Here is a 12,720-nt window from a genome sequence, read left to right as displayed (position 1 = left end):
AGGGACACGGGGTACATGGGGAGGCACTGAAAGAGCTCCTTCACGGGGTGAGTCCAAGATGAGGTCAAGGGAAAGAAGAGAGGCAGGAGGCTCACAAGCTGATGGGGACTTGCAGGGGAGGCAGACATTGCAGAGATGAGCAGGGTGGCCAGAAACACTGGGATGGATGGAGTTGGTGACATGGGCATCAAAGACACATGAAGTATACAAGGAAAACACACAACTGCACTTGCGCCACACGCCCATCCTCACGTATTCTACCCGGCCCCACCTCACCAGTTTCCATCTTGCCTTTCCCCCAGCCCACCTGCTCCTCCTCTGCCTTACATTGCTTCACCCCCTCCCCTTCATCTCTCCCTGCCCAACTAGTTCCCAGTCTTGCCTTGCCTGGCCCCCTTACCTGGCCCCAGGACCATCATTGTCTTCGTCTTCATCGTCATTGAGGAAACTGAAGCTCTCCAGGGCATGTTCCACAGTGATGCTAAGACTGGAGGCCCGGCTCCTAGTCAGGCCTTGTCTCTGCTGATGGTACAGGGGGTCAGAGCTACTGCCGCTGGCTGGCAGCTCTCTCTGTGCTGCCTCAGCCCGGCCCGGCCCAGCCTCCTTACCATGAGCAGACTCTCCAGTCGGGTCACCTCCTGCTCCAGGCCCTGCAGCTCAGGGAACTGACCACGATAGTCATCCAGGGCAGCCATTAGGGTCCCCAGGGCCTCTTCAAGCCTTTTGTCTCCAGCGCCTCCAGCTGCTTCGGGGACTGGGGCTTGAGCAGCTGTGGCCAGGCTAGGTTCCGAATGTTGGGGTGCAGGGACTATGGATGAGGGAGAGGAACTCGGGCTCTTAAGGATTTGTTCTGGGGAGTTTGGGGCAGGGCTTGTGAGGGACTCGGGATCAGAACAAGCAAGACTCTGGTGAGAGGTGGAGGGCGCTGTGGGGTTTGTGTGAGTGGAGGGAGTGGAGGCTGGGTGACTGCAAGGCAGAGGTTCAGTGCCTGGGAGTAGGGGGTCTGCAGAGGAGCTAGAAATTGTAGCAAGGTCTACAGAAGGGGCAGGGCTTTCAGTTGTAGAAATGGGGCTGGTAGTGGTTTGGACTGGGCCCACGGCGTTAGTGGTGTGACTTGTAGTGGTATGAGTTGTTGACATCCCCGTTTTTCCAGTAGGGCTAGTGGTACTGTGACTGGGGCTTGGAGGGGCAGTGGTGGGGCCTGGAGTGGTGCAAGTGGGACCTACAGTGGTGTGGGTAGGGCTTGGGGTCGTGTGCGTGGGGCTTGGAGTGCTGTGTGCAGGGCTCGCAGTAGTGTGGGTGAGGCTTATAGTGGTGTGCGTGAGACTTGGGGTAGCGTGAGTAGGGCTTGGGGTGGCCTGGATTGGGTCTGTAGCATTGGGGACAGAGCCTGTAGGGGTGAGGGTAGAGGGCATGGGTTTGTGGGTGGAATCCGTAGCAGTGGAGGTTAGGCTCGGAACACAGTTGCCAGGGCTTACAGCACTGTAGGTAGAGCTCGCCTGGGTGAGGCTTGGCAACTCAGAAGGGTCAGAGTCTGTGGTGGCTCTGTGAACTAAGTCTAGCTGTGCAGATGACGCAGGGTCTGTAAATGTGGGGGCAGGGCCAGCTGTACTTGGGGTGGGTCTGGTGGCGGAACGGCCAGTGTCTAGACCAGGAGGAACACTACTGAGGTGCTCCACGTGGGTGGAATCTGGGTATGCAAGTGGACTGGGTCCTGGAGTTAGGCTTTCTGAGCCGACAGCTTCCACAGCCTCAGTCAGGGCAGCATCCACACTGGCCTCGCTGATGTGGCTGAGAGTCCGGCTGTAAGGGGTATGCCCATTGACCAGGGCTGGAGCCACCACAGGCTCTTCATCCACAGAACCGGAGGTGAGAGTCTCTGGCCTTCGGAAGGCAACTTGGATGGGCAGGGGCTCCGGCTGTTGCACCAAGGGCTTGGGAGTTGATGAATGACGAGCAGTGCCTGAGAGCTGTGGGCTGGATGAGTCATCTGAAGATTCAGATGACAGGGACCACGCTGTCCCATTCTCTAGCTCCTCCTGCCGCCGTAACATGTTCTAAGAGAAAGAGACACTTCGGGGTTACACCAAAAAGACCCCGGGAGGTGGTAAGACCTGGGGCCTGGATTTTGACTCACATAGAAGGCTTGCTCCCGAAGTGAGGGTGTATCTGGGGGGCTCTGGCTGTATGTGGAAAATCGCTTAGTGACAGTGGAAGCTTTGTTGACTGTAGAAGCAGCTGAGGGCTGGTCATCCTTGTCAAAGGGACTGGGAAGGGAAAAAGACATTAGCCATGCTCCTTAGCGCAGCCTTAGCCTGCCCGACGCCCTTCATTCCTACCAACCTCCATATGACTTCCAGGCTGAGCTTGATGGTGCCAAGGTCGTTGATGTCCACAGCCACAACCTGGGGCAGGGCGGCAAATAGGTCCTTGGTCTCACAGGAGACACTGCCCACAACTACATGGTTAGCCAGGCCCTTCAGTTCTGTCACCTGCAGCCAAGAGTGCATGGAGGGGTCACATGAGTGAGGGGAGGGGAGGGGAGGGGCTAATGAGCTTCAGGGCATTCAGAAATCTGAGTGCGCATAGAGGTTATAAGATAGTCACAGGGTCACCAGGCCATGCAGATTACAGGAGGAGAGTTCTAGGGATCACAGGGCCATGGAGGCAATATGGGAGCATGAGCATCATAGAAGTCCACGTTGCTAGGGTCATCGGAATTATCGGTTCACGGTCTCATAGGATTTCAAAGGAAAGCAAATATCCACAAGTTTGGAAGCTCAAAAGAAGGTCTCAGTATCAAAGTCAAGAGATATAGGAGTTACAAAGATTGTTTTCAAGGTCACACATGGTTATGGGGACCATAGAGGTCAGGGAGTCACATTTACAGGGCCATAGAGTTATAAGGGACCACAGGAATGAGAGAGCCTTAGGAGAAACGGTTACAAGGAATTCACAGGATAACAGGGTTCATAGGAACAAGCTGTCTTATGGATCTGGTCAGAAAAATCACCTTGATAGACAGGAATTCTGTGAGGAGAGGAAGAAAGACGGTTTCTTCACTGTCCCACACCTGCTTTCCACTGCTCTCTATTCGGCCTCGTAGTTTCCAGCGCTGACGGCCGTACTTCATGCAGATCTGGAGAAACAGGCAGGATGAAGCAGCTTTTGGGATTGTGACCCTCCCATCCCAGCCTTCTCATGTACAACCTCATACCTCATACTGATCGCCCACACACAGCCTGGCGAAGCCAGCCAGCCCTGGGCACAAAAAGGAGAAGATGAGCCATGCTGAGGGCCATAAGCATACCCACTCTTGCCTCTCTTCTGCCCCTACCACTCAGTACCTTTCATCCGGAGATGAAACTCGCCCAGCTGCGCCTCTAGCTCATTCTCCAGAAGACACATGCTCTGGGGGAGGAGGGGTAAGAATGTGAGGGAATGAAGAACCGGTCCTCTCTCACCAGCCCGCCCCTCCCTCGCGCCTCTGCCACAGCGGTCCTCATCTCTCACCTCTGTGTACTCTCGATGCCCTCTAGTGGCCTCAGCCAGGCTATCCCGTGCCTCTCGACTCCCCGGGGACCCTGTGGTATAGGCGCGGACCATGTTGTAGGCACCGTCCCGGAGACGCCGCTGGACACAGTACGCTTCATACAGCTCATCGATCTGGGAAGGTGACAACAGGTGTCGCAGGAGGGGACTGAGACTCACCGCTGGTGCCCACGGGGGGCCTTCCCCCTCCCCCTATGATATCCAACCCCACATCCCACTCTGCATGCATGCTGTGCAAGTACCTTACTGGCATGGAACTCCAGTCGTCGAAGAAAACGTTCAATGGACTTGACTTGCTAAGGGAGAGTTGAGTCAGAAAGAACCTAAGTCCTAGGACTTGCCTCTCTCTATGAGCCAACCCCCTTCCAACACTATTCTATATACACTTACCTTGTCCAAGTCATACAGGAAGCCCTACAGAAGGAGATAAGAAGGGAATCTTAGAAAGCCTCAAAAGGACCCCAGGAGAGTACTTGCCCACCCAGCTATTCTTCAGGATTCAACGCAAATGTTTCCTCCTTTGAAACTGTCTTCCCAGGAAGAACCCTGGCCCTCTCCTCTGGCACCACAATATGATCTCTTGCTGTCATGGGCGAGGCCTGGACTCTCCTACTGGAAGCTTTTGTGATTAGGCACCCGGTCTCAAGCAGAACGTGCACTCAACAAGGTGGGATAGAATCCTCCACCAACTCACCTCAGAACACAGCTCAATTTCAAACAAGGTTGCTGGGCCCAGCCCCTACACTATACAGGCAAGAGGCATTGGTCCAGGGCATCCCCTATCATTTACTCACTAGGCGGGAGTTCCTCTTAGACTCTTTGATCTGGCGCTGGAGCTTCTCCTGCTCCTGCTGATGCACTTCCAAGTAGGCCCTAGGGGAAAGGCAAGTGACGAGAGTCAACTTATCCAGCCTCAACCTGACAGCGCGCTGGCATAGGAAAAGGGTGCATGCATGGCTAGGGAAGACTTAAACTTGCAGCGAGAAACTTGGGTGGGAACAGAGCACAAGGAGGGCGTTGCTTACGTCAGTCCCCGCTTAAGGGCAGCGTACACCAGGTCCAGCCGCTCTGGCTGTGGCACCTTGGGGGCTGGGTGGGCTACGGAAAACATCCTCGATACTCGGGAGAGCACTAAGGGCTTCCGTGGGGGCCCTGGTGGGCTGAAGACCGTGAAGCTCCTGAAGAAGAGACTGCCTTTAGGAAGGGTCAGCAAGAATCCCCCAAACCCTCCTTACACACCCAGTCCCGACCCCATCTAACTCTCTCAACCCCATTACACCCCTTGTCGCGTACCTGGGCCCGCGCTCGTGGCTGCCGAGGACGCCTGCGAAGGACTGGCTCCTACTGACCCGGGCGCTGAGCAGGCGGCGCTGCGGCCGCACCGACAGGGACATCATGGAATGAGTCCGCGCGGGGCTCCCTGGGGGTGGCGGGGGTGTGTGTCCAGCACTAATCGGGTCCCTGAAGAAGCCCCCTTCCCGTGGCCGGGTCCCAGGGCTGGAACAGGCCCTCCCTGGTCACCAAGAACAGCTGCCCCAATGGGCTCCAGCCTTGGCAGTCTTAGCCTCATTGGCCCCCTCGCTAATGACAGGGCAGTGGCAGGCGACTCGGCCTCGGACTCAGCGTGGCCTCCGCTCTGCCCCTACTTCCTGCGGAGGTGAGGGCTCCGCCTGTCGCGGGGCAGGAAGGGGGGGTCGCGCGGGGACCCTCCTCCAGCTGGGAAGAAGCAGGAAAGGGGCGGGGCGCGCGAAGAATGTGCGGAAGCGCCTGTTTACCCGGGGGCGGGGCGGCATCCCCAGCCCTTCCCCTGACCGCCCCCCCCAAGTGGCTGAAAGCTCGGGTGCCACCACCCCGGGAGACCGTGGAAGGTCATGAGGCGGGGCGCGGGTTAGGATCGCAGTAGAGCGGAGAGACAGGCCTGGCCGCAGGTTTGTAACCCACCGCCCAGTGTAAATGGTGCCCCCCAACTCACACCGACTAGCAGACGCCTTGACGCCAGCGTCCTCCCGGCTGGGCGCCCGGGGATTCCCAGAGTGGGGGGCAGTGCGGAGAGAAGTGCCCCGCCTCCTCCACTTTTCTATATACCCTTCTTGGAAACTGAGTCACGGACGCACGCTTCCCCTGCCGTGGGAGGGAAGGAGTCCCGGCCGAACCCTCCACCCCAACAACTCGAACGAAACACGCACCCTAGGCCCCCAGAATCCCGTCTGCATCCCTTGTGGCCATCTCTGGAGCCTTCGCAACTCCAAGCCGAGTCCTACCTCTCTTCTTGGAGTTCATGGTAGGTTCTGGATGGCCCCCGGCCCGCGCTCACCCACGGTGTCCCGCTGGCCTGGGGCTTTTGGTACTGGCCCCGCTGGGCTCCAAGCTCACTGCCAGCGGCTCTGGCCCTGGTTTCGGCTGCTCTCCGCGCCTCCCGCCCGCCCAGTTCCTGCCTCCTGACTCAGCCAGCCGGGATGGGGCGGGACTGGTTCCCGGGACTAGGGGGGCACCTGACCTCAGTCTGCCTGGCCTCTGCAAGGGGTAACTCGGGGCTTTCCTCCGGAGTAGGTTGACACAGGGTTTGGGTTTAGGGGCGCCTGTGAAGGGAGTTGAACCCCAAAATGAATATGGAAGAACAGATTGAAGAGACTAGTGAGACAGTAATAGAAAGGTGTGCAAGGGGCTGGAGAGATGGCTCAGCGGTTAAGAGCACTGGCTGCTCTTCCAGAGGACCCAGGTTCAATTCCCAGCAGCTCACAACTGTAACTCACACAGACACACACACACATATACATACATACATACATACATACATACATAGGCAAATCACCAATACTTATGAAATAAAAGTAAATGTAAAAAAAAAAAGAAAGGTGTTCAGAAGTGGTTGTCAGGCTGCTGAGGAAAGATTCAACATAAAGAAGATTGGGACCAAAAAAAAAAAAAAAAAAAAAAAAAGGCCGGGCGGTGGTGGCGAACGCCTTTAATCCCAGCACTCGGAGGCAGAGCCAGGCGGATCTCTGTGAGTTCGAAGCCAGGCTGGGCTACCAAGTGAGTTCCAGGAAAGGCACAAAGCTACACAGAGAAACCCTGTCTCGAAAGACCAAAAAAAAAAAAAAAAGAGGATTGGGAATTAGGGTTCTGTGTGTGCGAAGGGGGGAAGTAGGAAATTGGGGGGCTGAGTGCAGGGATTGTGCCCATGAAAGACACTGGATAATAAGGACTCTGACGAAGCTGAGGAGAGAGAGGAGCTGAAGGGTTGGGGGCTAGATCAACCATATATCATGTGCTGCTTCTGACCCTGAGGAGGAGTTGAGTGGAGAGAATTCCAAAGCCCCCTGCAACATCTTTACACCCACAAAGAGGGTGCTCAGTCTGGGTCTCTCCCCTCCTTGGGACCTAGGGAAAAGGATCAGGACCCACCACCCAGCCAGGGCCTATAATGGAAACTAGGACTGAGAAGTTATCCTTCTACCCTTGGTCTCCCCTCAAGTCTGAATTCCCTTGGTACCAGCTTTCTTGATCCCAGCATCTCCTACATCCAGCATGAACTATGCATTCCTGTGGACTGCCCATCTAATACAAGCCTTTATGTATCTTTCAGCTCCCATACCCAACACCCTAGGTTTATTGTCTGCTCTGGAATTCCCTTTTCCTAAACCACAGCTTCACTGTCCATAATCGTCAGTTTCTCTCCATCACCACTACCACATCTGCTTGTTACCTGAGACCTCTGGTTCCCCAGGACACAACTCATTTATTCAGCTACCCACTGAGTGGCAAGCATGTGCCAGTCACCGGAGATACACCCCAGAATTTCACAGACACCACTGTGCACAGAGATCACAGTCCGCCTCTGCCTGCTTTCTCTTCCAGCTACCTCCCACCTTCCTTCCCTTCCCTTCTCTGCACACCCTCTTCCCAGCCTGCGTCCGCAGCCACTCTTCTATCTCTTGCCTGCTGTTATCTTCAGCACTCCACACTCTGTCTTGAGTGGCAGAAACCAACCCTGGCAAACCAGCTCCCTGTCCTTGCAGCTCCTACACTCATCCTGGATTGAGCCAGGAGGTCTTGGCACAGTAGCTGGAATTCTCAACCTCAGATGGTTCTCATTTACTACCTGGGAGATTATCCTCTATGGCACTTCTTTTTTTCTCCCTTCTCAGAGAAGATGGATGTCTCAGACTTTCTCTTCAACTTACCAGTAAATTCAAGACACTCTCACACTAAAAGTGAAAACAAGCCTGAAAACTATTCAAATGCCCATCAATAATAACAGAATAACTATGTGATAAAAACAATGAAAAATACAAATACATCCAGTAATATGAGTGAATCTTACAGGTATATCAACTAGTGACAGACACAAAACACAAGAAAGGCAAAATTTATGGTTCCTTTGATAATGAAGTTCAAAAACAGGTGAGAAAGTATATGGGCATGGCAGCCCATCCCTATTATCACTCAGGAGGCAGAGGCAGGAAGATCAGAAGTTCATGGCTAGCCTAGGCTACAAGAGACCCTGTCTCAAAAAACAAAAATAAAACCAGAACAAACAAAAAGCACACAAAACCAATTTATGATGGCAGAAGTCAGATTAGTAATTGTCCTGGTTGGTTTTTTGTAAACTTGACACAAATCTAGACGTATCTAGCAAGAGGGAATCTTAATTGAGAAAATGTCTCCATCAGATTGAACTGTAGACAAGAAGCATTTTCTTTTTCTTTTTCTTCTTTCTTTCTTTCTTTCTTTTCTTTTCTTTTTTTTTAATAGGATCTAGCTATGTAGCCTTGCTTGACTGGCATGAAACTCAGTCAGTAGATCAGGCTAACCTTGAACTCACAGAGATCTGCCTGCCTCTGTCTCCGAGTGCTGGGATTAAAGGCGTGTGCTACCACAACTGGCTCAGCATTTTTTTTTTGGTTAATGATGGATGTGGGAAGAGTCCAACCCAACTGGGAGTGTGCTGCCCTGGAGCAAGTGGTCCTGGAGTGTATAAGAAAACAAACTGGGGGTTGGGGATTTAGCTCAGTGGTAGAGCGCAAGTGCAAGGCCCTGGGCTCAGTCCTCACCTCCAGGAGGGGGGTAAAAAAAAGAAAGCTTATTGAGCCGGGCGGTGGTGGTGCCTTTAATCCCACACTCAGGAGGCAGAGCCAGGTGGATCTCTGTGAGTTCGAGTCCAGCCTGGTCTACAGAACGAGATCCAGGAAAGACACCAAAACTACACAGAGAAACCCTGTCTCAAAAAACAAAACAAAAGGGGCTGGAGAGATGGCTCAGAGGTTAAGAGCACCTAGTGCTCTTCCATAGGTCCTGAGTTCAATTCCCAGCACCCACATGGTGGCTCACAACCATCTGTAATGAGATCTGGCACCCTCTTCTGTATACATAATAAATAAATAAATCTTTTTTAAAAAAAAAAAGAGAGAGAGAGAAATAAAGCAAACTGGCCGGTCGGTGGCGGCGCACGCCTTTAATCCCAGCACTCGGGAGGCAGAGCCAGGCGGATCTCTGTGAGTTCAAGGCCAGCCTGGGCTACCAAGTGAGTTCCAGGAAAGGCGCAAAGCTACACAGAGAAACCCTGTGTCTCAAAAAACCAAACAAAGAAAAAAGAAAGCAAACTGAGTGGGCCATGGGCAGCAAGCCATCAAGCAGCATTCTTTCATGGCTTGTATTTCAGTTCCTGCCTCCGGGTCCCTGCCCTACTTGAGTTCCTGCCCTGACTTCCCTCAGTGATGAACTGTTACCTGGAAGTATAAAATGAAATAAACCATTTCCTCCCCAAGTTGCTTTTGGTCACGGTGTTTACTACAATAATGAAACCCTAATTAAGACAGTAGTTATCCTTGGGCTGTAACTGGAAGTAGGCAAAGGGGTCTTCCAAAGTGTTAGCAATGTTTTATTTCCTGCTGTGGGTTCTATTTCCCAGTCATATATAGGTGTGTTCCATTACAAAATGTATCACGATGTGCATTTAGGACAGACGTGTGCATGTGTGTGTGTGTAGGAATGATGAGGTCTTAGCTATATTCCCCAAGCTAGCTAGCCTCAAAAACTCTTAGGCTCAAGCAATCTTGCTACCTTAGCTTCCTGAGAAGCTTGGACCTTAGGTGTATGCCACTGTTCCTAGCTACTTGCTGCATACATTAGATTTCTCTATATAGTTGGATTTAAGTAACTACAGGGAATCTAGATGTAGCTCAATGGTAAAAAGTATATGCTTAGTATGCTCAAAGTTTTGGATTCAGTCCCCATCAAAACACTCACACACACATGCATGCATGCACGCACGCACGCACGCACGCATGCACTCATGCACTCACTCACTCACTCACACAGTGAATGAATAACTATAGAAAATAAATTACAGCCGGGCAGTGGTGGTGCACGCCTTTGATCCCAGCACTCTGGAGGCAGAGGCAGACAGATCTCTGTGAGTTCGAGGCCAGCCTGGTCTACAAAGCAGATGCCAGGACAGCCAGGACTGTTACACAGAGAAACCCTGTCTCGAAAAACCACACACATACAAAATAAATAAATTTTTAAAAAAAATTACATCCTAGTGTGTCCTGTGCCTTTTTCTAGCTACCCCATTTTTCTCCCCAATTGCTCTGAGTCAAGTTTCTGGAAGAATGGTCACCTCCATTTCCTCGCCACACCCACCTACTCCTCTTCCCATGCTGGCTGGCTTTTTGTACCCACCCCTCCTGTGACTAGTCTTGACAAGGTCAACAATGACCTCTCTGTTGCTGAATCAACTCAGTATCTAATGTCTATTCCTTATCCTGCTCGGTTTCAATAAAGTATTAGATTCTGTGGTTCCCTTCCTCTTCTTCATTAAGCCCTTCCTTCCCATGAATTTCAAGAAGCAATGGGGCGGGAGAGATGGCTCAGCAGTTAAGAGCACTGGCTGCTCTTCCAGAGGTCCTGGGTTCAATTTTCATCACCCACATGGCAGCTCACAACTGTCTGTAACTCCAGGATCCAACACTCTCACAGAGACATATGTTCAGGCAAAACACCAATGCGCACAAAATAAAAATAAATTAACAACAACAACAACAAAAAAGGAACAACTAAGTGGTGGTGGTGATGGTGGTGGTGCACACCCTTAATCCCAACACTCAGGAGGCAGAGCCAGGTAGATCTCTGTGAGTTCAAGGCCAGCCTGGTCTACAGAGCGAGATCCAGAACAGGCACCAAAACTACACAGAGAAACCCTGTCTCAGGAAAAAAAAAAAAAGAAGAAGAAGAAGCAACATACTTCTGTTTTTCTACCTACTTCTCACGACACATTTTCTTTTCCCACAGAGGGCTTGTTTCTCTCTTTATCCTCAAATGGACTTCATTGTCTCAGCCCTTGGGCTATGTACCTCTCTGCATCCTTATCTATCTTTAACCAAACCACTCTTGTAAGCATTAGGCCTGCTTATCCAACTGCCTCCCAGATGTCTGTCCACAGAGTAACTGACAATGTGTAGTGGCTTGTAAAGGGAGGTGAACTGAGTTTGAGGTCATTGGACTGAACTGACCACTTTTCCAAGTTTTAACCATTTTATGACAGTCCTATTACCTATCTGCCCAGTTGTTCAAAACAGAAACTGGGAGTCATCCTTGGTCCTGCCATGAGTTACACCCCACCTCCACTCAGTCACCCACTCTTGGCTGATCAAGCTTTTTAGATGTCTCTAGATGCAGTCCTGGGGGCACAAGTTGATAATCCCATCTACCTGAGAGGCTGAGGCAGAAGGATCAAATATCCAAGCCTACCTGAACTACAAAGTGGATTCAAGGCCAGCCCAGCTAAGCTATTACAATTTTTTGGGGGAGTGTGTGTGTGTCTCGAGACAGGGTTTGTGTTTTTCTCTGTGTAGCTTTGGAACCTGTCATGGAACTCGATCTGTAGACCAGGCTGGCTTTGAACTCAACATTTTTTTTAAAAGATTTAAAAAAAAAAATGTCTTGAGGTATAGCTCAGAGACAAAGTGCTTGGTCAGCTTACTTAAGGTCCTAGTTTAATGCCCAGTATACATACATACATACATACATACATACATACATACATACATACATACACACACACATAAAGAGTGTGTCTCTAGAATCTGCACCCTCACAGCAGGTCCAAGCTATTATCAACTCTAGCCTAGAATCCTAGCAGCCTCCTATGGGCTCCCTGTGTCCGCTTTATCTGGCAATCAACCATTCTTTATTCACTAACAGTCTTTTGAAAATTCCAGTCACCAACAATGCCAAAAACAACAGCACCAACAACAAAACAACCCTGTCCCTTTTTAAGTGTTTACTGTATGTCAGCATTATGCTGGACAAAGATCATTTAATTCCAGCAAGAAACCTATGTAGGTAGGTCTTATTAGCCCTGCTTCACAGCTGCGGCCAACTGGCTGTATGTGACCTTGGGTGAGACATTTCTTTGTTTCTTGAGACAGGCTTTCTCTGTGTAGCCCTGGCTATTCTGGAACTTGCTCTGTAGACCCGGCTGGCCTTGAACTCACAGGGCCAAGACCCTTCTTAAGCTTTTGGACTTCAGATACTCATGAGGATGATAACCACAACCACTGCTGGAAGCATGAAGTGAGCTATCTCCATCTATGGGGAGTGTTCAGGGGAGGTACATGTAGTCCACAACAAGTATTAGCTGCTATTGTTAATGATTATTAATTTCCCCAAATTACAAAGCTAGTAAGTGGCAGGGCCTAGGCTTTCTGATCTAAGACTCTAGCTAGATCTCTAGAATCTCTCTACTCAGACCCATATGAAAAATTCACAGCTACCTCCTGTTCCTAAGAATAAAGTCCTATGCTTCCTTCCCGGGCCCCTCTCTAGCAACTGTGACCCCTCCCACCACACTCAAGGTTCTTAGCATCTGGGCAGCAAACGCCATCCCTCCCATACCCCTTTTCCACAAGAGAGAGAGAGACAGACAGACAGACAGACAGAGAGACACACATAGAGAGAGAGAGAGAGAGAGAGAGAGAGAGACAGAGACAGAGACAGAGACACACACACACACACAGAGAGAGAGAGAGAGAGAGAGAGAGAGAGAGAGAGAGAGAGAGAGAGAGAGAGAGAGGCTAGGTTCAAGCTAGCACTCCACCACTGATCTACATTCCCAGCCCTCTTTTCACTACTCTTAGCCTGACGCCCCTCTAACTTCTTCTTCCA

General features: G+C 51.3%; 1 protein-coding gene across 8 annotated transcripts in view; it reads right to left on the bottom strand.

Moving 5' to 3' along the window:
• Ripor1 (RHO family interacting cell polarization regulator 1) overlaps positions 1-12,720 on the bottom strand; it is a 28,301-nt gene that overhangs the window by 2,855 nt on the left and 12,726 nt on the right. For 3 of the 8 annotated variants that reach the window (XM_076572074.1, XM_076572072.1, XM_006986808.4), the window contains 13 exons: positions 4,846-4,972; positions 4,578-4,730; positions 4,347-4,425; positions 3,943-3,966; positions 3,795-3,848; positions 3,514-3,666; positions 3,348-3,411; positions 3,218-3,261; positions 3,014-3,139; positions 2,344-2,492; positions 2,138-2,267; positions 609-2,057; positions 401-522 (listed from right to left, as the gene is read on the bottom strand). In XM_076572074.1, the coding sequence (XP_076428189.1) occupies positions 401-522; positions 609-2,057; positions 2,138-2,267; positions 2,344-2,492; positions 3,014-3,139; positions 3,218-3,261; positions 3,348-3,411; positions 3,514-3,666; positions 3,795-3,848; positions 3,943-3,966; positions 4,347-4,425; positions 4,578-4,730; positions 4,846-4,949 (2,651 nt within the window). In that variant the 5' untranslated portion in view covers positions 4,950-4,972. The other 5 variants (XM_016005343.3, XM_042277585.2, XM_076572075.1 and 2 more) reach the window with 5 other exon arrangements.

This window comes from Peromyscus maniculatus, chromosome 5, assembly GCF_049852395.1.
Source record: "Peromyscus maniculatus bairdii isolate BWxNUB_F1_BW_parent chromosome 5, HU_Pman_BW_mat_3.1, whole genome shotgun sequence".
In the NCBI taxonomy this organism is placed as follows: Eukaryota; Metazoa; Chordata; class Mammalia; order Rodentia; family Cricetidae; genus Peromyscus; species Peromyscus maniculatus.
Note: the sequence above shows the minus strand (reverse complement) of the source record. Positions and strands in the feature narration are given on the sequence as shown.